This window comes from Papio anubis, chromosome 16 (assembly GCF_008728515.1).
Source record: "Papio anubis isolate 15944 chromosome 16, Panubis1.0, whole genome shotgun sequence".
In the NCBI taxonomy this organism is placed as follows: Eukaryota; Metazoa; Chordata; class Mammalia; order Primates; family Cercopithecidae; genus Papio; species Papio anubis.
In genome coordinates, this window is record NC_044991.1 from 13,070,869 (window position 1) to 13,095,363 (window position 24,495).

The 24,495-nt window shown below is 55.9% G+C and overlaps 1 protein-coding gene across 5 annotated transcripts in view; it reads right to left on the minus strand.

Moving 5' to 3' along the window:
• GGA1 (golgi associated, gamma adaptin ear containing, ARF binding protein 1) overlaps positions 1 to 24,495 on the minus strand; it is a 27,164-nt gene continuing 2,669 nt past the window's right edge. The window contains exons 2-18 of one of the 5 annotated variants that reach the window (XM_009217249.2): positions 21,996 to 22,161; positions 21,236 to 21,320; positions 18,208 to 18,283; positions 16,363 to 16,461; positions 14,547 to 14,670; positions 13,999 to 14,099; positions 13,180 to 13,260; positions 11,502 to 11,642; positions 11,336 to 11,417; positions 9,899 to 10,006; positions 9,039 to 9,191; positions 4,097 to 4,161; positions 3,454 to 3,626; positions 2,467 to 2,663; positions 1,403 to 1,572; positions 1,055 to 1,165; positions 1 to 969 (exon numbers count right to left, since the gene is read on the minus strand). In XM_009217249.2, coding sequence (XP_009215513.1) covers positions 859 to 969; positions 1,055 to 1,165; positions 1,403 to 1,572; positions 2,467 to 2,663; positions 3,454 to 3,626; positions 4,097 to 4,161; positions 9,039 to 9,191; positions 9,899 to 10,006; positions 11,336 to 11,417; positions 11,502 to 11,642; positions 13,180 to 13,260; positions 13,999 to 14,099; positions 14,547 to 14,670; positions 16,363 to 16,446 — 1,701 coding nt within the window. In that variant the 5' untranslated portion in view covers positions 16,447 to 16,461; positions 18,208 to 18,283; positions 21,236 to 21,320; positions 21,996 to 22,161 and the 3' untranslated portion in view covers positions 1 to 858. Of the gene's footprint in view, positions 970 to 1,054; positions 1,166 to 1,402; positions 1,573 to 2,466; positions 2,664 to 3,453; positions 3,627 to 4,096; positions 4,162 to 9,038; positions 9,192 to 9,898; positions 10,007 to 11,335; positions 11,418 to 11,501; positions 11,643 to 13,179; positions 13,261 to 13,998; positions 14,100 to 14,546; positions 14,671 to 16,362; positions 16,462 to 18,207; positions 18,284 to 19,009; positions 19,122 to 21,235; positions 21,321 to 21,995; positions 22,666 to 24,495 lie in introns of those variants that run through there. The other 4 variants (XM_009217248.3, XM_009217246.4, XM_021921530.2 and 1 more) reach the window with 4 other exon arrangements.

Below are 24,495 nucleotides of genomic sequence, written 5' to 3' on the forward strand. Positions count from 1 at the left end.
TCCAGGAAAAATGACGTTTTATTTTCATAAATACTCCTGCTCTCACTCACACACTGACCCCACTTCTGACCACGGACAGATGGATAGACAGACGTGAGACACCCATAGGAGGCCCCAGCAGAGGCCAATGAATGAAGGAGACACACTGAGAACTCTAGGCGCCCCACAGCCCCTCACTGGGGCCATGGCCTCGGGCATTACCCTTGAGCCCCCACAGTCCCTCAGGGGGCCCAATGGCAAAGGGAGACCCCCAGGAGGAGTAGGGGCCAGGTGAGGTTCCCCCAGCCTGGTCCCCTGTGGCTGTGACCATAGGGCCAATCCGGAAGAAAAGCAGAGTCAAACCACACACCAGAGTGCAAACAGCTGGGGATGTAGGCGTCACCCCCCCAGTCACTGGGTTCCTATGGAGGAGGCCTGAGCTGGTCCCCAGCTCCAGCATGGCCCCCGAGTTATGGCTGGGCCTTCCCATAAGGCATAAGACACAGGCAGGGAAGACCCCACCCCAGCTGGGGTTGGGGCTGGGCCTGAGGTCCTGGCCCTTCCCTGACAGCTGTGCTTCCTCCCCATGACCCCAAGTTCTTCCAAGGCTACACAGCCCCTCCCTCTCCAGGTCCTGGTGATGGAGACCCCAGTGGCGCAAACCCAGGCCCAGCCTCCTACTGGGTTTGGCTCAGCAGGGGCAGGGCTGAGCAGGAGGGGGATGAGTCACTTGAGGGCTACAAGGGTGTGGGGAGAAGCACCAGGCCTGGGGGCGAATGGCCATGGGCAACAAAAGGTGTCCTTGGCCACCACTGCCTCCCTCCAGGCTGGACAGTGACCGGTCCCTCTGCCCCTTCCTCTCCCCAGCCCCTCTCTGTTCTAGAGGCTCCCCCAGGTTTCGGGTGCGGGGAACTGGTCCACGTCCCCCATCTCGTTGTAGGTCTGGTCGCCCATGGTGAAGGTGAGCTTGTAGCGGAGGCGAACCTTCTCCTGGGGAAGAGGTGGCAAAGGCAGAGGGGTCAGAGGAGGAGAAGTGGCCGCCTCCACCCTGCAGCACCGCCTCGGGGCCCCTTACCTTCTGGGGGTTGGCAAGCAGCAGGACTTGGGTGATTGCTGAGGGGTGGACTATGGGGTTAAACGCCGGCAGCTCCGTGCCGGAGGGTGGCTGCAGCTTCACCTTCATAACCTGCAGGCAGACAGCAGGATGGGCACAGCTAGCCCTGGCTGCTTGCCCTGCTCCAAGGAACCAGGCCCAGCCTGCTAGCTCCCCTCCGGGGGTCCTGGGGTTCAGTCCTTCTGGTCCCTTCTACCCCCTGAACACGCAACAAGGGAGGGAGACCTGTCCCCTGACAGGTGGCTCCCCACCCAGCTCCATGTCACCCTGCCTTGAGAGGACAGAAGCATGCCCTGTTTGGCTTGTCACCTTGGGGACAGCTGACTGGAACACGATGTTGCGGATGGGCTGGGGGGCGGTGCTCAGCATGGAAACTACCACCACCAGCACGTCGGAGCGCCCTGGCAGTGGGTCACGGGCAAAATGGAAGAGGACGCGGAAGCCGTGCTGGTCATACACAGTCACGGGCAGGATGCTGCCTGTGGGAGAAGATGGGAGGGAGATGGGACAGCTGAGCTGGAGCACATTCGCTCAGCCCCCAGCCCCCACCTGGCTCACCTCAGGAGCTGATTGCTGTACTGGCAACAAGAGCAAAGCCCTCCCTTGGGGCCTTACCTGGACCATGGGCGGCAGTGCAGCCAGGGGCACAGAGCAGTGCAGAGCGGTGCCCAGAGAGGGCAGGTGAACCCCCAGTCTGATAGTGAAGGCAGGACACCCACCCCAGAGCCGAATCACAGCCCAGGTTCCCCCAATGCTGTGTGGCTGCTGCCTGGAGTGCTGGGGTGAGGGACTCTGGGCGAGGGTGAGGCTCACGCTGTGTGACCTCACGGCAGTCACTCCCCTTCTCTGAGCTCAGGGTTCTCCTACTGGTGAAAGGGCCAGCTCTGCCCACTGCTGGGAGACACTGCGGGGGTAGTGTCTTTGGTCACAGGGAGCTCATAGAGGGCAATCTGAGGACCACCAGGCCTCATGTGTCTGCTCGGGGCCTGGGGCTGGGCCATGGTCCCGCTACGGCTCCGGGGCTGGAAAAGCCCAGCCTTGGATCTGGGTCTTTATCATGGTTCAGTTCTGTAATTTGGGGGAGACCCCAAACCTCTCTGTGTCCTAAGCCCTGCCTTCCTGGGGAGGGAGAGGCCCAGAGTCCATTCCCTAGAGGTCTTCTTGCTGGAGTTTGTACAGCAGTCCTCTGATTACTCTGGGGCAGATAAGAAAACTAACTCCTGGGAAGGGCAGGGCCTTGTTCAGAGCTCCCCACTGGTTGGCCAGTGGCAGAGCCAGGGGAGCCCCGCTTTCCCACCAGCTTCCCCAGACAGAGCTCCTGACAGGGCAGCAAACTGACCCAGCCCAGCCCAGCCTGCCCCAGCCCTACTCACTGGGCTTGATGGACTCCAGGGGCACAGTGATGCTGGCCAGTGAGAGCTCAGTTGGTATGGGCTGCTGTGGAGGCTTGGGGGGCTCTGGGGACACGGTGTGGAGAAGGCTGGTGGCGCTGGAGCTGGGGGAGCTGCAGCTGCTGCTCTTATTCTGCAGGTCCCGGAGTGTGAGCCGGGGGGCTGGCTGCTGCTTCTCCCTTAATGGGGGGACAGTGCATTAAGAAGGGATTCTTGGCCAGGCGTGGTGGCTCACGCCTGTAATTCCAATACTTTCGGAGGCTGAGGCGGGCAGATCACTTGAGCTAAGGAGTTTGAGACCAGCCTGGGCAACATGGCAAAACCCAGTCTCTATAAAAAATACAAAAAACTAGCTGGGCGTGGTAGCGCGCACCTGTGGTCCCAGCCACTCAGGAGGCTGATGTAGGAGAACCGCTTGAGTTTGGGAGATGGAGGTTGCAGTGAGCCGAGATCATGCCACTGCACTCCAGCCTGGGACAGGGTGAGACTCCCTCTCAAAAAAAGAAAAAGAAGTGATTCCTTGGTGATGGAGAGATCAGGGGCACAGGAAAGGCTAGGCTTCCTGGCTCTGTCCCTGACACGTGGCTGTCTCTCTGGCCTTGGGTCTTCTTACCTTTAGAAGGAGCAGCTCTTGTTCTCCCTACCCCCTGTACCCCACCTGCTCACTCCAGCCCAGTGTCCTCCCTTCTGCTGGCCTTCTGGGCCTTTCTCAAGGGCGCTGGGAAAGCCTGAGGGGAGGCCAGGCCAGTGGGCCTAGGTCTCATAAACTGTGCTCTGTGAGCTGGGCCCAGGTCTGCCTTGGGCACTGCTGTGTTTCCAGAGGCAGGTGCAGTGCTTGGCATCTGCTGCTTATAGAATAAGACAGCAACGAGCCTCTCCCTGCTGGGCCTGGACAAGCCCAGGAGAAGCTGCTGGTTTGTGGGAACAGGAAGTGCTCCCCACCCCATGCCAGCCATGGTGGGCCCTCACCACCGCACTTGCTGGGACTCCGGGGGCAGCGACTGCTGCAGGAGGGTCTTCCCCAGGAGGTCTAGGTCGTCCAGACCGCTGCTTGCTGGCAGGGATGTCTGCGCTGGGGGTCTGCTTTCCATACTGGGGGCCTGGGCCAGAGCAGGGGCTGGGGGCTCAGTGGCATCCGACGACTGTGGGGAAAAGGATGCAGGTGGGGTGGGGCTGTCTAGAGAGGTGTCAGCATCACCTGATCCTGCCCTGAGGCTCAGTGTCCTCCCTGCAAATGACATCTGGGAAAGCAGTCACAGAGGTGAGGACCCCAGACCACCCGTGTCCATGATGCAGGGTGGCTGGGTCTGGTTGAGGTTCTATATTCCAGGGGCCTCCGTCACCCTCAAGGGAAAGGAAGAGGGAGTGCCCATCTCAATCCCAATCCCAAAGGCTGGGCTGCAGCCCCAAGGCTGAGACGTGGTGAAGACACAGCTGGAGGTAAGGAGAGGCCCTCTACCCTGGGTGGGTGCCTCCAGGTCCCTGGGCCACCCCCTGGTCCTGGGCCCTTGAGCAGAGCCCACCCATCCTTTCAGTTTCCCCAGGCTGCTTGTCCCAGCTGCCCTGACCCTGGGACTGGGACAGGCCAGGCTAGTTTGTAGTCCCCTCCTACCTGGAAGCTGTTCCATCCGGTACCATCCAGGCTCAGGCCTGAAGGGGGTGTGGGGTCACTGAGGCCTGAGGGGAAAGCAGGAGAGAGGTGAAGGAGCTGGGCTGGCCCTGCAGACGCTAGACAGCCGAGGGGCCATGTGTGCTGGCGTGGGGCTCCCTGCCCCTTTCTGACGCTCGGCACAGAGGGGAGAAACTCACACTCTCAGAGGGAACCAGCAGCAGAGCAGAACTAGAAACCAAGATCCCGGCAGCCCCTTGTGCTGACCCCATACACGCTTCCCCTCTTCCTGGCCAGGCCACTCCAAAGCTACTGTGCACACAGACAACAGACATCAGGACTTTCATCTTCACTTGTCATCTGGCAGCAGAGAACAGGGCTGGGCTGCAGGGAGAAGAGGTTCCTCTCCTCATGCATCCAGGCAAGCAGAGAGCAGCTCTGTGCCCACCACTGGTCCACTCGAGGGACGCCTGCTGCATGACCATGGGCTAGGCACCGTGCTGGCTAAGCCACAGTGTCTCCAAGAATACGAGGACAGGGCTGGACTGGGGGTGACGCTTAAGACACTGTTGGCCCTGGCACATGCCAGTGAGGCTCACTGGTACTATGGAGGGCTGGGGGGCCCTGTGGATGGCCCTGGAACTAGCTGCCGATGGGAAGGAGGTAGCAGGTCACCAGCCAGCCTGACCTCTGCCTGCCCTGGAATACTGTCCGCCAAGTTCACCCCAGATCTGACCTAGAGAAGATAAGGGATCTTGTTTCTAGCAAATCCTGAAAACGTGAGGTCCAAACCGAAGTGCTACCTGACAGGCAAGGCAAAGGTACCAGGAAGCTGTGACAGTTGGGTATCTTCTAGATGCATTTCTTAAGAGGCCAGAGATAAAGTACATTGATGATGCTCTAGATGCGTCAGGCCCTTCAGATGCTGGTCTTGCTTAATCCTCAAACAACCTTCAAAGGTAGGGGTGAGCTTCTCAGCTCTCTTTTAGGGGTAAGAAAATGGACTCAGGCTTGGTAAATAACCTGCCCGACAACACGCAGCTGGAAAGTGGCAGAGTCTGGACTCGGACAGAGCATGGCCTGACTACAAGCATTTGAACAGAACTCTGCCACTTGGCTGTGTGATCTTGGGGGGTGACAGCCTCTGCTGTAAAATGCAGACACCAGCCAGGTGCAGTGGCTAATGTCTGTAATCGCAGCTATTTGGGAAGCCGAAGCTGGGGTTTGAGATAAGCCCAGGCAGCACAGAGACCCTAGTTCTAAAGAATAAAAGGAAAATAGCCGGGCGTGGTGGCTTACACCTGTAATCCCAGCACTTTGGGAGGCCGAGGCGGGCGGATCATGAGGTCAGGAGATTGAGACCATCCTGGCTAACATGGTTAACATGGTGAAACCCCGTCTCCACTAAAAAAAAAAAAAAAAAAAAAAAGGCCGGGCGCGGTGACTCAATCCCGTAATCCCAGCACTTTGGGAGGCTGAGATGGGCGGATCAAGAGGTCAGGAGATCGAGACCATCCTGGCTAACATGGTGAAACCCCGTCTCTACTAAAAAATACAAAAAAACTAGCCGGGCGAGGTGGCGGGCACCTGTAGTCCCAGCTACTCAGGAGGCTAAGGCAGGAGAATGGCGTGAACCCGGGAGGTGGAGCTTGCAGTGAGCTGAGATCCGGCCACTGCACTCCAGCCTGGGCGACAGAGCGAGACTCTGTCTCAAAAAAAAAAAAAAAAATTTAGCCGGGTGTGGTGGCAGGTGCCTGTAGTCCCCTCTACTAGGGAGGCTGAGGCAGGAGAATGGCACAAACCTGGGAAGCAGAAGTTGCAGTGAGCCGAGATCACGCCACTACACTCCAGCCTGAGTGATAGAGCAAGACTCTGTCTCAAAAAAAAAAAAAGAAAAAAAAAAAGAATAAAAGGAAAAAAAATTAGCCAGTGCCTCTGGTCCCATCTACTTGAGAGGCTGAGATGGGAGGATTAGTCGAGGCCAGAAGTTTGAGACCAGCCTGAGCAATACAGTGAGACCCCCATCTCAAAACCAAAAAGAGGTGGGTGCAGCGGCTCATGCCTGTCATCCCAGCATTTTTGGAAGCCGAGGTGGTTGGATCACTTGAGGCCAGGAGTGCAATACCAGCCTGGCCAACACAAGTGAAACCCTGTGTCTACAAAAAATAAATTAACTGGGCGTGGCGGCACATACCTGTAGTCCCAACTACTCAGGAGCCTGAGATGGGAGGCGCGCTTGAGACGGGGGAGGTTAAGGCTGCCTGAACACCCTCCTTGACGGACAGGAACCTGTCTCCCACCCCTGCCGTGAAGAAGAGTGAGGACCAGCCCCCTGTGTGGCCCCAGGGCCTCCTCCATTCCCCAGGCCCAGGCTGCAGGTTGCCCTGGCACTTCTGGCTCCTGTGTCCCCATGCTTTGCCTCTGAGAGGAAACCAGAAGGAAGCTGGTGGCTGAGGACTGTGCCAGTGCAGTGCGGGGACAGGAAGTGCGGCCGCACCTCGCTTCTCCCATGGAGGTGTTGCTGCAGCTGCTGGCTGGGGGCTGGTGGCCCTGCAGTACTTCCCTACCCACTGCCCCTCAGGGAGCTGCTGCCCAGGGCTGGCTCCACAGGAGAAGATAAATCTTGCATGAGCGTTCCTGTCCCTTGACATTTACCCTGTTCTCTGTAGAACGGGGTAAAGGTCTTCTCCCTGCAGTCACCCTTGGCTCTGAATGAAGAGGGGGCAGCTGCATGGGGCTTGTAAGCGGCTTCAGGGAGGATGCTGGCTGCTGGGTTCACAAAGGGAGCTCACAACTGGGCCTCCTTTCCCCTCAGCTCTCCTTCTCCTTCAGCTCTCCCTCCACACTCCGGGTCCTCACTTCCCTTTCCTTGCTTATGAACAATGAGTTAGAGCAGCCCAGCAGCTCGGAGTGTGGCTTCAGGATCAGGGCCCAGCTCAAGTCCTGGAGTCCTTTCTGCACAAGTCACCCAGCCTTTCTTTTTCTGTTTTTTGGTGAGATGCAGCCTTGCTCTGTCACCCAGGCTGGAGTGCAGTGGCGCCATCTCAGCTCACTGTAACCTCCGCCTCCCCAGTTCAAGCAATTTTCCTACCTCAGCCTCTCCAGTAGCTGGGATTACAAGCATGTGCCACCACGCCCAGCTAATTTTTTTTTTTTTTTTTTTTGAGATGGAGTCTTGGTGCATCGCCCAGGCTGGAGTGCAGTGGCGCGATCTGGGCTCACTGCAAACTCCGCCTCCCAGGTTCACACCATTCTCCTGCCTCCCAGCCTCCCGAGCAGCTGGGACTACACAGGCACCTGCCCTCGCCTGGCAACTGTATTTTTGTAAACAGAACAGGGGTTTCACTGTGTTAGCCGGATGGTGTGATCTCCTGACACTGTCTGCCGTCTCGGCACCTCCCAAAGTGCTGGGATTACAGGCTTGAGGAAACCACCACGCCCGGCCTATTTTTAAATAGAGGCGGGGTTTCACCATTTGGCCAGAGCTGAATTTCAAACTCCCGATGACCTCAGGTAATCCTCGCCTGCGGCCTCCCAAGATGCTGGGATAGCGTCGAAACCACCGTGCTTTCTTCTTCTTTTTTTTTTTTTTTGGAGACGGAGTCTCGCTCTGTCGCCCAGGCTGGAGTGCAGTGGTATGATCTCGGCTCACTGCAAGCTCTGCCACCTGGGTTCACGCCATTCTCCTGCCTCAGCCTCCTGAGTAACTGGGACTACAGGTGCCTGCCACCACGCCCGGCTAATTTTTTTGTATTTTTAGTAGAGATGGGGTTTCACCATGTTAGCCAGGATGGTCTCGATCTCCTGACCTCGTGATCCGCCGGCTTTGACCTCCCGAAGTACTGGGATGACAGGTGTGAGCCCCCGCACCCAGCCTCCACCATGCCTTTCTATGCTGCCATTTCCTCATCGCCGTGCAGTGGAGCTATTAACGGTGCCTGCCTGCGGAGACTGCGAGGGTCACCTAAGACAGGGCCACCTAAGACAGGGCCACCTAAGACAGGGTCACCTAAGGCAGGACCACCTAAGACAGGGTCACCTAAGACAGGACCACCTAAGACAGGGTCACCTAAGGCAGGGCCACCTAACAGGGTCACCTAAGACAGGACCACCTAACACACGACAGAATGCAGTAGTGGGCACCACCTAAGGGAGCACTCCTGGAACCCAGGCAGACCCCGCCTAGGACACCCTGGGCCCCCATAACTTCTTCAAGGCCTTCGGGTCTGGTTTTTGCTTCAGAACTGGCTCAGGAGACCACAGTCTGACTCTTGGCTTCCAACACATCCCTGAGGATTCCTTTGATGGGCCCTAACACTTCTGCTCTTCATCCCTTCAGTGGCTCTCAGGAGGAGGCTCTTCTGATCTCAGCTCTCGGATAGGGCTGCTGCCCTGAGAGCAGCTTGAAACCCAAACGTGGTTTGGGCAGCTGGGACCGCTTTGCTGCTTCCCCGGGGTGAGCCTGAGCCTGCCCGGGAGTAACAGCAGGCCTGGCCCTGGACCAACTTGGATCACCGAGTCCCTCATGCTCTGGCTAGTTTCTCTGGAGCCTCTGGGTGCTGTGGAACCCTCCCTCTCCTCTTGGTGGATGAAGAAACTGCTGAACTTTTGCCCAGACCGTTCCCAATTCCAGGCTCTAACCTGTTGCAGGGAAATCCCCTGGTTTCCCCCAGGCTGCCAGAGCCTGAATGCTGGTTAGCTTATCTGAGGCTGGCTTAGAGGCTGCCAGCCTCACCCTCTGGCTGTGTGGCCACGCACAAGCTCCTAACTTCCCCGAGCCTCAGTTTCTTCCGTTGTGAAGTGGGCCTAATGCTCATCCACGTGCCCCACAGGACTGACACCTGGGGTACATGGTGCTGGTATTCCGCTAGCTGTGAGTGCGCCCTGGGATCATGCCCCATCTGCTGCTGAGCCCGCCCTCCTCCAGGCCTGGCCCCTTCCTCACCCAGAGACATGAGCTCGTCGTCAAGCAGGGAAACTGAGGCACTGGGCTGCTCGGGGCTGGCCTGCTCGCCAGGGCGGGTGGGCATGGCTGGGTAGGTGGTGCCCACAGGCGGGAGATCCAGGCCTGAGAGATCCAGCAGGGCTGAGGTGCTCCCTGGGGTGGGAAAGAAGAGGCTGGCAAGTCCTGGGTGTACACGTGTCTTTTGGAGCCCACGGGCTGCGGGGGAGCAGCACCTAACCCTGACGCTTTATCACCAGCCTCCTGCCTCTGGCCACACCAGCCCCTGCCTGGAAGCTGCTCAACAGGACCTCTCTTTGGCATATGTTGGTACTTCTGTCCAGAATGTATTTCCTTCTTAGCTCTACTGGGCAAACTGCTACCCATCCTTAAGGCCCTGCTGAAACTTGGCTGCTTCCGTGTGGCGCCTCCATCCCCACTTCTCCCTAACAGAACCAATTCTAACCCCTTTTGTGACCCCCCAAGGCTCCTATCTTACCTTTATTAGAACTGAGTCTGTAATGTTTACTTTCCTAAACCCCCTCCCACTTTCTGATAAATAAAGCCTCGGGGGTGTCATCCAGCCCTATACAACAGGTGCCAGATTTGTCAAAGAAAGCCTTCTTCTGACTGTCCTCACCAAACCCTCAGCTCCCCCCGCAGCATCCAGATTCTTCCCCTACAGCTGCAGGCTTGGCACAGACTTCACCCCCAGCTCCCTCACTGGGGCCTTCCCATCTTAAGGGGCCAGGGTCACCCTGGCAGTCATTCCAGCAGCTCTGAGAACAGCACACCACCCTGCACTCTCTGTGCCCCTCCAGCCTGATGGGTGCCCTCCCAGCTCTCCTGCCCCACTTTCTCACCAGGGATGGAGCCGGCTGTGGCATCACCGTTGACCTCCTCACCCCGCACCAGCTGCTTATACAGGTTGATCACCTGGGTGAGGTTGTCATTGGCCTGCAGGATCTCCGCTGGAACAGGCAGGAGGGGAGAGGCCAGGCTGAAAGACTGTGGGGGCCTCTGGGCGGCAGGAGACGAGGACCCCACATCCATCACAGCCTGTGTGTGAGGGGAAGGGGTAGGGGCAGGGGCAGGGGAACAGCCCATCTTGTCTGCTGAGGCTCCGGCCCTCCGCTACCTCCCTGGTCTCATCTCCCACCCTCCCCTCATTCGCTCCCTGCCATACTGTTTGGGCTGTCTTAACATACTGGGCCCGCTCCCGCCTCTAGGCCTCCACTCCAGCTGTGCTCTCTGGCTGCCCTGGATCTCTGCACAGCTTCATCCCTTATTGCCTTCAGGTCTTCACCCAAGGCTCACCTCAGGGCGGCCTGTCCTAAACCCCTCCTGCACTACCTCATCCCTTCCCTGCTTCCCTTCCTCCATGTCACCACCGTGACAAACTGTCGGTGCTCATGGACTTGGTTATTGTCTGTCTCCTCTCACTAAACTACCACAAGGAAGCTTTTGTCAACCTTTTTTTTTTTCTTTAAATACAAATATATTTGAAATAGAGACTGGGTCTATGTTGCCCAGGCTGGTCTTGAACTCCTGGCCTAAAGCAATCCTCCCACCTTGGCCTCCCAAAGTGCTGGGATTACAGGTGTGAACCACCGTACCCGGCCTTTTGCAAACTTTGGTCAGTGCCAGATTCCTGAGGGCCTAGAACAGTGCCTGGCACCAATGAGGCCCTCAGCAACACTGCCTGCCCGGGTGCCAGGGTGTGGGGCAATCTGGGCAGTGAGCCTTTTGGGTGGGGCTCCTGCTTAACGAGGGAGTGGATGGTACCCAGACCGCAGTCCAAGTGGCCTAGGTTGACACGTGGGCAGAGATCAAGGAAAAGAACCTGGTATGTGGCCCTGGCAGAAGCCTTCAGGCTCAGGTCTGGAATTGCCCAGGGCCGTGGGATGCACTCTTAGCTTCCATTCGCCCTCACCAGGGAGGAAGGTCTAGGGGCAGATGGCCCTCCGTCTCCCCCGGCTCTGCCACGGTTCTGCTCTGTGATCTGGGCAAGTCATTTTCCTCCCTTAACCCCAGTTGTGAAAAGGGGATGGTTCTGCCTCCTGTGCAGCTGCGGGCAGTAAATGAGGTGCCTGTTAAGGGGGCTGGCCCACAGGGCCTCTCAACAGCGAGGCGGCCCCTCCTCTGTGTCCTCAGAGTGTAAAAACCCAGGGTCGGTGCTGGAGAAGGGGGGCCCCCTGGTGGTGGCTCCTTCCAACTGCAGATACTTAGCAGGCCTGGGGGAGGTCGGGGCAGGAGATGGAGAGTGGGGGACCTGACCTCAGCACCTGCCCCGGGCTCACCTAAGGCCTCATCATTGTCCTCTGTGTCGCTGGCTAATCGAAAGAGCGTGGGCCGCATCCGCTCACAGCGCTGGTACAGTTCCTGAGGGCAGCAGGGTGGGCGGGTCAGGGTCTGCGTGGGCTGTGGAGTGGGCGGGGAGTGGGGGAGTCGGGGAGGCAGGTGCACCTTCATGAGGTCCTCGCTGCTGCCGGCTGCTGCGCCGCCCTGGCTGTGGCTCATCACCATCTCCGTGAGCAGTTTCACATTGTTGTTCACCTCCTCGATGGCATTCACCCGCTTCGAGATCTTCTCCATCCGCTTCTGGTCCTGGGGACACATTGGCCAAGGGCCCCTGAGAACCTTTGGCCTGGACAAGGCACCGCCCCCTGCCACTTGAGAGTGGGTGTGCTGGGATCCGGGTTGACAGCTGGGTGACTGTGGGATCAGACTCTGGGTGGGGCTCCAGCAGGCCCTGCCAGAAGCCCCTCATGCCCAGGAAGGGTACTGTGGTCCAAGAAGCCCCCAGTGTCCAGGCCTCTGCACAAGCTCATCAGGATCTCCCAAGATGGCCCAGGAACCTGGGTTTCCAAGCCCCTCACCAGGTGCTTCTGAAGGCCAGGGCCCTACACCTCCACTGTGGTTCTCAGTGACTCTTGCCCTCCTTGTGTTTGCCCTTTCAAAGGAGGTTCCTGTACTTTACAGTGGAAGGGGACCTCTGTGGTCATCAGGTACAGCCTAGAAACGAGCACGAAGACCCTTCCAGTGTTGGTGCCTGGCAGATGGGGGAGCCCGTGCCTTTAAAGGCTGCTGTCGGGAGTGGCCTGGCTTTCCCCTTCCCCTTTGCTTACTGTGCGTGCCCCTCCTTTGCAGAGTGAAAGGTGGCCTCATGCCGTCCTCCCACCTTGGCCTCCAAAGTGCTGGGATTACAGACATGAGCCACCACATCCAGTTTTGAAACTTTTTGTTCAGCACTTTGGGAGTCTGAGATGGGAGGGACATTGAGTCCAGGAGTTCGAGACTAGCTTGGGCAACAAAGGGAGACGCTGTCTCTACAAAAAATAAAATTAGCTGGGTGTTGGAGCGTGTGCCTTTGGTCCCAGCTACTCGGGAGGTTGAGGTGGGAGGATGGCTTGAGCCCAGGAGGTCAAGGCTGCAGTGAGCCATGATCATGCCACTGCACTCCAGAATGAGATCCTGTCTCAATTAAAAAAAAAAGTTTCAGCAGGCACCCAGGCAACATATGTATATTTACTTAAAAATTAAACATTTGGCCATGCCTGTAATCCCAGCACTTTGGGAGGCCAAGACAGGCAGATTGCTCGAGCCCAGGAGTTCCAGACCAGCCTGGGCAACATGGCAAAACCCCTTCTCCACAAAAAAGAAAATACAAAAATTATACAGGTGTGGTGGCACATGTATTTAGTGCCAGAGGCCTGGGAGGCTGAGGTAGGAGGACTGCTTGAGCCCAGGAGGTTGAGGCTGCAATGAGCCATGATCATGCCACTGTGCTCCCGCCTGGGCAAGAGAGTGAGTCCCTGTCTCAAAAGAAATCTCCTCATATACATACACATATACATACTTACATATATTTATGTATTTTTAAAAATACACTAAGGCCTAATTCGTTTCTAACTTTTGACAAAGAGGTAGCCAGCCTCCCAAAGGCCCATCCAGAGCAAGTCACCCAGGCTGCCAGGAATCCTTCCCTGCACACCCTGGTCGCCCAGCCATCAGCTTCTCTGCTGTGCCAGCCCTGGGTCACTGCAGGGCTCCTTCCACGTGAAGACACATACAGTCCCATCTCGGTGGCCCAGCTCAATACCCCCATCCCGCCTCCTCCCTGTGCTCTAGGCTCAGCTGCTACCTCCTGCACCATCTCTTTGATGAGCTTATTGGCTGCGCGGAGGTCTTCGGGATGGGAGCTCTTCAGCAGGCGGGCCAGCATCTGCAGAGACAGAGGGATGTGACCGTGAGGGCAACACCTGGGCCAGGGGTCAGAAGACTGGAGTCACATGATGGCTCCCTGCTTCCTGCCTGTGGGACATGAATAAGTTACTTAAGCTCTCTGTGAAATGGTGAGAATTTATTGACATCTGATAGGGTGGCCACAGGCCAGTGGAGACACTGCGTGTAAGGTGCACATCACAGCGCCTGGCAGAAATAAGTAATCAACAAATGCTGCTCCTTATATCCCCATGGCTGAGAACCTTTCTGGGACAATGTACGAGAGCCTTAGCAGTAGATACCCTCCAGCGCTAGGGCTGGGACTGGGGAGAGGGGAGCTTTAACTTTAACCTCTTTATTTTAATCTTACCTCCTCCTGGGCTGTTTAATTTTTCACCCACAAGTTTTAATTTTATTAACATTAACAAAAAATTAGTAAAATTCTTATTGAAAAGGTCAAAATACGTAGAGATATGTAAACTCCTGATCAACCTATGAAATGCCCTCAAACAAACTCCAGGGACACTAGACACACTCCTATTTATTAAACGTGGGGATGCTGTATGGGACACACTCAGCACACATCAAGTGCCCAGTAAACAGCACCCATCATCCACAACGATGCCTGGGCTCAGTGTGTGCCTCTGTTCCAACAGCTGATGCCAGAGCAGCTAGGGGCCAGAACCCACGGACCCCAACCTGGGCTTGGAGTCCCCAGTGTGCCTCCTTGGAGTCTCACCTTGGATTTCTCCTCATCTTCAAAGATCACATTCTTGGGCCGTGGAGGAGGAAGGGGAAAGGTAGTGTCATCTGGAAGCTTGGGGTCGGACTTCACAATTCCTGGATTAGATGAGTGTCAGAAAGGCTGTCAATATGTCCCAGGCCCAGGGGTAGGGGTGACACGGGGACGGGGGGCAGGCAAGGGCAGGACAGAAGAGGGAGGTCAGTCTGTTGCCAGCACGCTGGCTCTGGACTCTTGGTGGCCTGGGCCTGCTCCTACCTACTCCATCAAAATTGCCTGGGGGAGATGGTTTGGGGACCCATATTTTGAGGCTACTCCCTGGAGACCACTCTTTGAGGGGAAGCTTGATTCGAACTCACCTTCTTTCCACCCAAGCTAGCCTCGGGCAGAGCACAGAAGGCCACACTAGCTGTATGTTCTCCAGGAGTTAAAGGACAGACCCATGACCTTGCTGGCTCAGAAGCCCCTGAAGCTGCTGGAGCCCCAGCTCATGGTGGGGGAGGGGAGGGCAGGCCCTGGTCACCCCCCGACCCTGTGTGCCTCACCCTGCTTCTTTAGCATCTGGTAGGCCTCTGCGATTTTCACCTCCTCGGGCAGGCCCACTGTCCAGCTGTAGAGGAGCTCCAAGATCTTGTTTTTCACCTTCTCCGATGTCCGAGAGCCCAGATACTTCAGGGACACAGTAGGGAGGCCTTTGATACTGCCCGGCCCTACTCACTTCAGCCTCAAGCCCTGTCCACACCCTACTGCCTCCCCAGGACTCCCCGGGAAGCCCTCTGGCCTACAGGGTCCTCACAGCCCCACCCAACCAGCCTGGGGTAGACTGAGTTCACCTACTACCCCTGCCACTTATTAGCTGGGTCAGCCCTCAGTGTCTGTTTCCCCACTGCTGGGTGGCACCATGGTGAGGATGCAGAACTGATATGAGGGACAGGCCTGCTCATGGTTGGCTCTGGGAACTTAGCCTTGACATCCCAGGAAGGAGGAGCCAGAGGCCTCCAGGCTGCCCAGGGAGGGGTGAGGGTGGAACTGGGAGGCCCTGGGCCTACTCCCCATTTCCTACCAGCAAACTGGGCTGGGGAAAGTGGCTCTCACACCAGAGTCCCCTCTTGGGAGGAGAATGGGAGGCCATATGGGTCATTCAGTAGCTCTGGTCAAAGGATGGGTCTGAGCAAAGAAGGGCCAAGGGGGTGGGCTGTCACTCAAACAGCTTAAGAAATGTTCACAGTAGGCCGGAGGCGGTGGCTCACGTCTGTAATCCCAGCACTGTGGGAGGCCAACGCGGGTGGATCATGAGGTCAGGAGTTCAAGACCAGCTGACCAATATGGTGAAACCCTGCCTCTACTGAAAATACAAAATTAGCTGGGCGTGGTGGTGGGCGCCTATAATTGCAGCTACTCGGGAGGATGAGGCAGGAGAACAGCTCAAATCCGGGAGGTGGAGGGTGCAGTGAGCTGAAATCGTGCCATTACACTCCAGCCTGGGTGACAAGAGTGAAACTCCTTGTCCAAAAAAAAAAAAAGTTTCTGGTAGGTAGGCCGGGCATGGTGGCTCATGCCTGTAGTTCCAGCACTTTGGGAGGCCACGGCAGGCGGATCACGGGGTCCGGAGTTCTAGACCAGCCTGGCCAACATGGTGAAACCCCATCTCTACTAAAAATATAAAAAATTAGCAGGGCATGGTGGCGTGCGCCTGTAATCCCAGCTACTTGGGAGGCTGAGGCAGGAGAATTGCTTGAACCCAGGAGGCGGAGGTTATGGTGAGCAGAGACCGTGCCACTGCACTCCAGCCTGGGTGACAAAGGAAGACTCTGTCTCCAAAAAACTTTAAAAAAAAGAAATGTTCACGGTCTGTGGGAAGATTCCTTGGGCTGAGCTGGGGATGATGGCCCATCTGGAGCCAGCAGGCTCCATCACTCAGGTCTGTGGCCTTGGATGCTGAGGTCCAGGGAGGGTGCTCTTGTGTGGTGGGGACAGGGAAACCTGCCAGAGACCAGGTAGGGTGCTATGGCCAAGTCCACAGGGAGTGATTTCAGGCCAGAGATCGCTGACACATACAGCCATCTGTCAGCTGTACGTATTCCCTGGGATCATTTCTCCCTAAGCACCGGGCAGTTCCATGGCTGCCCCGCCCCTGGCCAGCCTGGAAACACTCCTCTGAGACCCCAGGCTGTCCCAGAATCAGGTATGAGGGGACTGTGAGAAGGGATCTGTGTTTGTCCTATGTCTGAGTTCTAATGGGGGGCTGAGGTGACACCCCAGCAGGAGGCTCCCTGGAAAAGTTGCTCCACAGTCTGAAGGTCCCCTTTCCTCTCCCCACATCTGATAGGGCAGGTCTGAGTTTGGGCTGGGGGCACCAACCTTGGGAGACACGACCTTGATGAGCTCGTTGAGAAAGCGGAACTTGCCCACTTCGTCGTGGAACCGCTTGCCGCAGCTCTTCATGCATGTTTCCAGCACCTGTGCAGGGATGGGGGATGGGAGGGGACGCCCAGGAGCATCAGAGGCCACGGCCTCCCTCCCATGCCTTGGCCAGGGGCCAGAAGCCCATGGGTGGGCATTCAGAAGGGAGGGAACGGCTTGTGAGGATGGAAGATTCTGAGTCACAGCGGCCTCTGGGACTGATCATCACCCCCTTGGGAGATAGGGTCAGGTGACCTGCAGTGCCCAGCAATGCCCAACCTGTAGCGATGCTCTAGTCCCGTTCATAGCTTAGGCCCCACATCTGAGTACCAACTGTACATTATTTTCTTACTATTTTTCCTTTTTTTTTTTGAGACAGAGTTTTACTCTTGTTGTCCAGGCTGGAATGCAATGGCATGATCTCGGCTCACTGTAACATCTGCCTCCTGAGTTCAAGTGATTCTCCTGCCTCAGCCTCCCGAGTGGCTGAGATTATAGGCACCCGCCACCACTTCTGGCTAATTTTATATTTTTAGTAGACACGGGGTTTCTCCATGTTGGTCAGGCTGATCTCGAACTCCCGACCTCAGGTGATCCGCCCGCCTTGGCCTCCCAAAGTGCTGGTATTACAGGCGTGAGCCACTGTGCCTGGCCTATTTTTCCTTTTTTAAAAAAAACCTTATATGAGCAACGTCTACCTTGGCCTCATCCTAAGGTATATCTATGAAATCATAGGACTAGTTATACTCAAGAAAAAATGTTAAAACAAATATATAACAATAATGATTATTATTTAGAGACAGGGTCTCACTCTGTTGTCCAGGCTGGAGTACAGTGGCACAATCATAGCTCACTGTAGCTTTGAACTCCTTGCCTCAGGCAAGCCTCCTGCCTTTGCCTCCCAAAGTGCTGAAATTACAGGTATAAGCCACTGCACCCAATTAAACACATAAGTACTAAAAGAGAAACTGTTGGCTGGGCGCGGTGGCTGAAACCTGTAATCCCAGCACTTTGGGAGGCAGAGACGGGTGGATCACGAGGTCAGGAGATCGAGACCATCCTGACTAACACTGTGAAACCCCGTCTCTACTAAAAAATAAATACAAAAAACTAGCTGGGCGGGCGCCTGTAGTCCCAGCTACTGGGGAGGCTGAGGCAGGAGAAAGGCGTGAACCCAGGAGGAGGAGCTTGCAGTGAGCCAAAATCGCGCCACTGCATTCCAGCCTGGGTGACAGAGTGAGACTCCACGTCAAAAAAAAAAAAAAAAGAGAGAAACTGTTTCTCTACCACCACTTAAAATCAGCTTTGCTTTATGGTGGGTTGGTATGTGGCCCATGCTGGAGGCCACAGACGTACACCCCTCTCTCCTCTGCTATTGAACAGATGCGAAACCTCAGGCCTGAGCCCAAGCACCACCCCTTAGCTTTACAAACGTGCAGATCTCTGGATGCAGATACTCCAGGAGTGTGGCCTTGGCAGGTCTGGGTGGAGCCCTGATTCCATGTGTTAAATACGCTTCCTTGAAAGGCAGCCGATGTGCAGCTGAAGCAAGGAACCCCTGGACCAGATGACCGTAGAGGGCCTTTGCTCAGCAAGAGGCCTATGTGTATGGATGCTGGGGTGGGAGGCCAGCCTGCTGGCTGTGGTGGGACCCTTGGGGCGGGCCCGGACCTCTATCCTGGGCCATCTTAGCACAACTCTCTTGGGCTCTGAAGAGCCTTATGGACCCCAAGAACTTCAGTCTTGGCCTCCCTTGGTGTCATCACATGGCCGGGGACGGATGGTGGTCTCTCCCCTTCTCACCGTCAAGGCCTGGATCGCCTCCCACTCCTGCGGGGACTGGATCTTGTGGGCCAGCAGTCGGGTGGCGAGTGGAGGCCTGGGTGGGAGGAACAACACAGAGCCAGAGTCGCCATGGAGTCCCGGTCACCCTAGGGGAGGGCCGTGACCCCAGCCCGCCGGGACTGCAGCCCTCCTCCAAGGAGCCCTGGTCACCCTAGGGGAGGGTCACCACTCCAGCCTGCCGCTGAGACTTCGGCCCTCCAAGGTTTCTGCAGGCATATGCAAAGGCCCAGCTCCCCCTCCAGATCAGATACGGCCTGGGATTGTGGCAAGGCGGGGCCAGGCAGAGAGTGCAGGCGGGGACCTTCAAAAGGTGTGAGCTCAGCTCCTGGGCTGGCCTAAGAACTCTGACGTGTCACGTCCTTGGCTTGGCTTGCCATAGAGACAAGTACTATATGCTACGAGAGACGGGCTGACACAGTTCCCCAGGAACTCAAGATGGCAAAGGATGTTCTGTTGTGGCAAATCAGAGCAGCTTCATGGTGGAGGTGGTGACATTCATCTACCAGACTGTAAAAGACCCATTGCCATCGACGGCAAGAGCTCACATGTGCTGAACTGGTCACGTGTGAGGAGGCTCACATGCAGTTTCCTGCCTAAGCTGCATAAGGCAGGCAGCACTGTCATTCCCACCTCACCGTGGGAAGTTCCTTCAAGTGTGAAGAAACTGACTCTCGGAGACAACCACTCACCCAAGGTTGCTCAGCTAAGAGAGGGGACGGGACTCATACCCAAGCAACATGACTCCAAAGCACACACATACCACTGTCTGTGGTCCCGAAACTTTAGTATCACCAAGGGAGGCCACTAAGAATGTCCACTCCTGGCCAGGCGCGGTGGCTCACGCCTGTAATCCCAGCACTTTGGGAGGCCGAGGCGGGCAGATCATGAGGTCAGGAGATCGAGACCATCCTGGCTAACACGGTGAAACCTCGTCTCTACTAAAAAATACAAAAAAATTAGCCAGGCATGGTGGCGGGTGCCTGTAGTCCCAGCTGCTCGGGAGGCTGAGGCAGAACGGCATGAACCTGGGAGGCACAGCTTGCAGTGAGCCAAGATGGCGCCACTGCACTCCAGCCTGGGCGACAGAGCAAGACTCTGTCTCAAAAAAAAAAAAAAAAGACTGTCCACTCCCAACCCCCCACTGGAGAGTTGAGTTTGGGGGCAGCCCAAGAATGGGCATTTATTTAATTTATTTTTTTGAGATGGAGTCTCACCCCGTCACCATACTGGAGTGCACTGGTGCAATCTCGACTCACTGCAACCTCGGCTTCCCGGGTTCAAGTGATTCTCCTGCCTCAGCCTCCCAAGTAGCTGAGACTACAGGCACATACCACCACACTCTGCTAATTTTTGTATTTTTAGTAGAGACGGGGTTTCACCGTCTTGGCCAGGATGGTCTCGATCTCTTGGCCTCATGATCCGCCCGCCTCAGCCTCTCACAGTGCTGGGATTATAGGCATGAGCCACCACGCCTGGCCTTATTTTTTATTATTTATTTATTTATTTATTTATTTTTGAGATGGAGTTTCACTTCATCGCCCAGGCTAAAGTGCAATGGCACGATCTCGGCTCACTGCAACCACTACCTCCGGAATTCAAGTGATTCTCCTGCCTTAGCCTGCCAAGTAGCTGGGATTACAGGCAGGCACCACCATGCCCGACTAATTTTTTTTGTATTTTTAGTAGAGACAGGGTTTCTCCATGTTGGTAAGGCTGGTCTTGAACTCCCAACCTCAGGTAATCCGCCTGCCTTGGCCTCCCAAAGTGCTGGGATTATAGGCATGAGCCAACGCACCCGGCCTATCTATTTATTTATTTATTTATTTTGAGACGGAGTCTCTCTCTGTCGCCCAGGCTGGAGTGCAGTGGCGCGATCTCCACTCAATGCAAGCTCCGCCTCCCGGGTTCCTGCCATTCTCCTGCCTCAGCCTCCCATGTAGCTGGGACTACAGGCACCGCCACCGCTCCCAGCTAATTTTTGTATTTTTAGTAGAAACAGGGTTTCACCGTGTTAGCCAGGATGGTCTCGATCTCCTGACCTCGTGATCCGCCTGTCTAGGCCTCCCAAAGTGCTGCGATTACAGGCATGAGCCACCGCGCCCGGCCCTTTTTTTAAAAATTTTTTAAGAGATGAGGTCTTGCTATGTTGCCCAGGGTAGCCTCAAGGGATCCTCCCGCCTTGGCCTTCCCAGTAACTGAGATTACAGATGTGCGCCACCATGCCTGGCTAAGAATGTACATTTCTCACAAGTATTCTAGGTAATTCTTTGTTTTGTTTTTTGAGACAGAATCTCATTCTGCTGCCCAGGCTGGAGGGCAGTGGCACAATCTCGGCTCATTGCAATCTCTGTCTCTTGGGTTCAATCAATTCTCCTGCTTCAGCCTCCTGAGTAGCTGGGATTACAGGCATGCACCACTATGTCCAGCTAATTTTTGCATTTTTAGTAGAGACAGGGTGTCACCATGTTGACCAGGCTCGTCTCAAACTCCCAACCTCAAGTAATCCGCCCACCTCGGCCTTCCAAAGTGCTGGTACTATAGGCATGAGCCACTGTGCCTGGCCAACATTCTAGGTGATTCTAACACAGGAAGTTCTGGTTCTTCCTTGAGGAAAGGACCTACTGGCCTCCTCCCAGTTGGGGAACACGCAGTTCTCCCTCTGGGGGGCCCTTCCCCACAAAGCACTGGCTGCGGGTCCAGCAGGCCTGGGTCTTATCAAGCTCAGGACTAGCATTTTCTCCCTGTGAGATGTGGGAGCAGATCTGAGTCCTCTGAGCCTTGATTTCTTTACCTGTTACATGGAACCAGCAAGGCCCACCCCAGAGAGTGACACCCAAACAGCATTCAGTACCAAGTGACCTTATCCTCATCACTTTGTGAGTATGTTCAGAATGAAAACCGGGTGTCCACCCACTCAGGCCTCTGTACCCGAGACTGGGTTCTGGAGAGTGCAGGGCAGTGCAAACAAGCGGGGCCGGCTACCTACCCCTCAAAGTCCTCGTTGAGCTGCTCGCAGAAGCCGTTGATGCTGGCCCAGTCAAGCTCCTTGTTCAGGGGGTTCGTGGCTCTATCTGGAAGAGGAGAGCTGGGGTCACTGTGGCCTGGCAGTGGGATTCCTGCTCTTCCGCTCCTGACCCTGACAAAGGTGTGGTCAGGAGTGGGAGGGGAGTGCGACTGAGCACGTGGGAAAGCTCTCCCCTTGCCTTCCTGCCCAGACAGCCTCAAGACCTGAGCGCGGGTGTAAACAGACAGATGAGCACAGCTGCTCTCCTAAGGGCCCCACTTTTAGAGACTATGGTCAGGGCTCTTTCCCTCCTCCCCATTCCCCCCACCCCTGCAGCTGGACCCATCAGGCCAGCCCCATCTCCTCTGATTCTGCTGAGAACAGTGTCTCCATAATTCTCATGGAATTTATGCTCAGAGGAGATCCAGAAGTAAGGGAGAAAAAAATCAGAGTCCCACCCTCAAGGAGCCGTGTAGCCGGGAAGTGTGCTAAGGGAAGCTAGGTTCTCAATAAAGTGTGACAGAGAGAAGCCAAGGAGCTGCAGAAACACAGGGGAGGGGACTCAGTTCAGTTTGGGGTTAGGGAGACTGCCTGGAAGAGGCAACACACAAGCAGGGGCCAGGAGTCACCCAGGCTGGAGCTGGTCCACCTCTGACCCGCACGTGGCTGCATGGGCAGGAAAGATGTGGGTAGCTGCACGAGGCAGAGAATGAGGGGCCTCAGTAAGGAGTATGGGTCTTACCATCACAACAGGTTCAGAAAGCCTTCATTCCCTTGGGAGTGGCTCCGGTGTCCCCTTCCCTAATCCTGTACTCCTGCCCAGGGTAGCAGTGCTGGATCGGTTCTCTCATGTCCCCCAGCCTGCTATGGCACTGCATCCCAGCCACTCATGTCCACACCTGTCTCCCCTTGGCAAATGAATGAATGAATGAGCAGTCAGCTGAGGGCAGGCAAGGGGTGAGGTTCTGGGGAAGTCTGAATCCAGAAACGGGTAGTGGCAAGGAAAGAGGGCCAACAGGTCTACATGAAGTGGGTGTGAACACGACCGGACGGTCACCCCTTTAACCCCCAATACTGGTTAAACAACAATCTAGGTTACATGCTTCCCTGAACCTCGATTTCCCCATCTTGTAAAGTTGGAATGAAATATGGATTTTTTTTTTTTTTTTTTTTGAGACAGAGTCTCGTGCTGTTGCCTAGGCTGGAGTGAGTGGTGCGATCTCAGCTCACTGCAAGCTCGGCCTCCCAGGTTCACGCCATTCTCCTGCCTCAGCCTCCCGAGTAGCTGGGACTACAGGTGCCCGCCACCACGCCCGGCTAATGTTTTTGTATTTTTAGTAGAGATGGGGTTTCACTATGTTAGCCAGGACGGTCTCGATCTCCTGACCTTGTGATCAGCCCACCCCGGCCTCCCAAAGTGTTGAGATTACTGGTGTGAGCCACCTGCTGGATTTTTTTTGTTTTGTTTTGAGAAGGAGTCTCCCTCTGTCGCCCAGGCTGGAGTAAAATGGCGAGATCTTGGCTCACTGCAATCTCTGCCTCCTGGGTTCAAGCGATTCTCCTGCTTCAGACTCCTAAGAGTAGCTGGGATTACAGGTGTCCACCACCATGCCTGGCTAATTTTTTTGTATTTTTGGTAGAGACAGGGTTTTACCATGTTGGTCAGGCTGGTCTCGAACTCCTGACCTCAAATGATCCACCCACCTCGGCCACCCAAAGTGCTGGGATTACAGGCATGAGCCACTGCACCTGCTGAAATATGGATTTTGGATGACAAAATACTTTTTGCATGGGAAGGCCATGGGGACAGCCAGAGCCCAATCTTCATTTCTCCACACCCCACCTCTAACTATCACCCCTTCCCAGCCAGTTCTGCCCAAGCCTAAGCACTGAGCTGAGGGTGTGGAAGGACAGCCCAGGAGGTAGAACAGAGAAGGATGTGTGAACAGGAGGCTGGGGACTGACCCAGCATGTGACGCCTGCCCTGGGCCATATGTTATGGCAGGGGGCCCAAAGCCCTGGAATCCCAGTGGCTGGCAGCCATTCATCCAACTCAGATTTAAGTATTCTGGGTGCTGGGGCTCCAGCAGTGAACAGACAAAATCCTGCCCTCCTGAAGTTCACTGCCCAGCAAGAGAAACAATGAATACTGAGATTAACAAAGCCAGCAGTACTGCAGACTGTTGCGAAATGTTACAGAGCAAAGCAAAGCAAGGAGAAATGCAGAAAGCCTAGCGGGTGGGGGGCTGCTCTCCCAGAGGGCTCTCGGAGGACTCTGGAGCCCTTGGGAGCTGCTCTCTGGGAGGGCTCTCAGAACTGAACTGAGATCAGAAGGACGAACGTTCTCTCTGGATCTAGATCTCTGTCCCAGGAGCTCCACAAGACCCTCCAGTCCTTCAGAAAAACGAAGCCCCTGGTGACCTCCTGGGGATACCACGAATATGACCCTCCCCACCCCAGGGGTAAGGGTAACTGTCTACTCTGCCTCCGAGTCCCCAAAAGCTGGGGAACACCAGTCTAAAGTTAGAGAATCACTGCCCATTCAATGTCACCCAGCGGGAAGACCCTAAAACAGGAAGTCCTTCAAGTGTCAGAGACATGTGAGTGGGAGTGAGGTCAGAGAAGCTGATTCTGGACTCTTCCCGGGTCCGACGCCAGTGAAGAGGAAGCGCTGGCATCATGAGACATCATCTTTCTCCCCCTGCATCTGGCTGAAAGCCAGGGCCTCCAGGTCCAAGGAGATCCGACCGACCTCCTTGGCCCTTGGCCCCTGACCCTCGGCCCTCTTAATTCTATCCAAGGGCAATACCCTCCCTTGCAGCCAGTTGGGGAGAACACCTAGAGAGGGAGGGAGGTGTTTCACAACAGGGTAAGGCTCCACCCTGCCACTCTGGCAATAACATCATTTACCTCACCAGGCTGGGCGCAGTGGCTCACGCCTGTAATTCCAATACCTTGAGAGGCCGATGTGGGCGGATGAGTGGCTCACGCCTGTAATCCCAACACTTTGAGAGGCCGATGTGGGCGGATCACCGGAGGTCAGGAGTTCGAGATCGGCCTGGCCAACATGGTGAAAGCCCGTCTCTACTAAAAATACAAAAATAGCTGGGTGTGGTGGTGCACACCTGTAATCCCAGCTACTCAGGAGGCTGAGGCAGAAGAATCACTTGAACCCGGGAGGAGGAGGTTGCAGTGAGCCGAGATTGTGCCACTGCACTCCAGCCTGGGTGACAAGAGCAAAA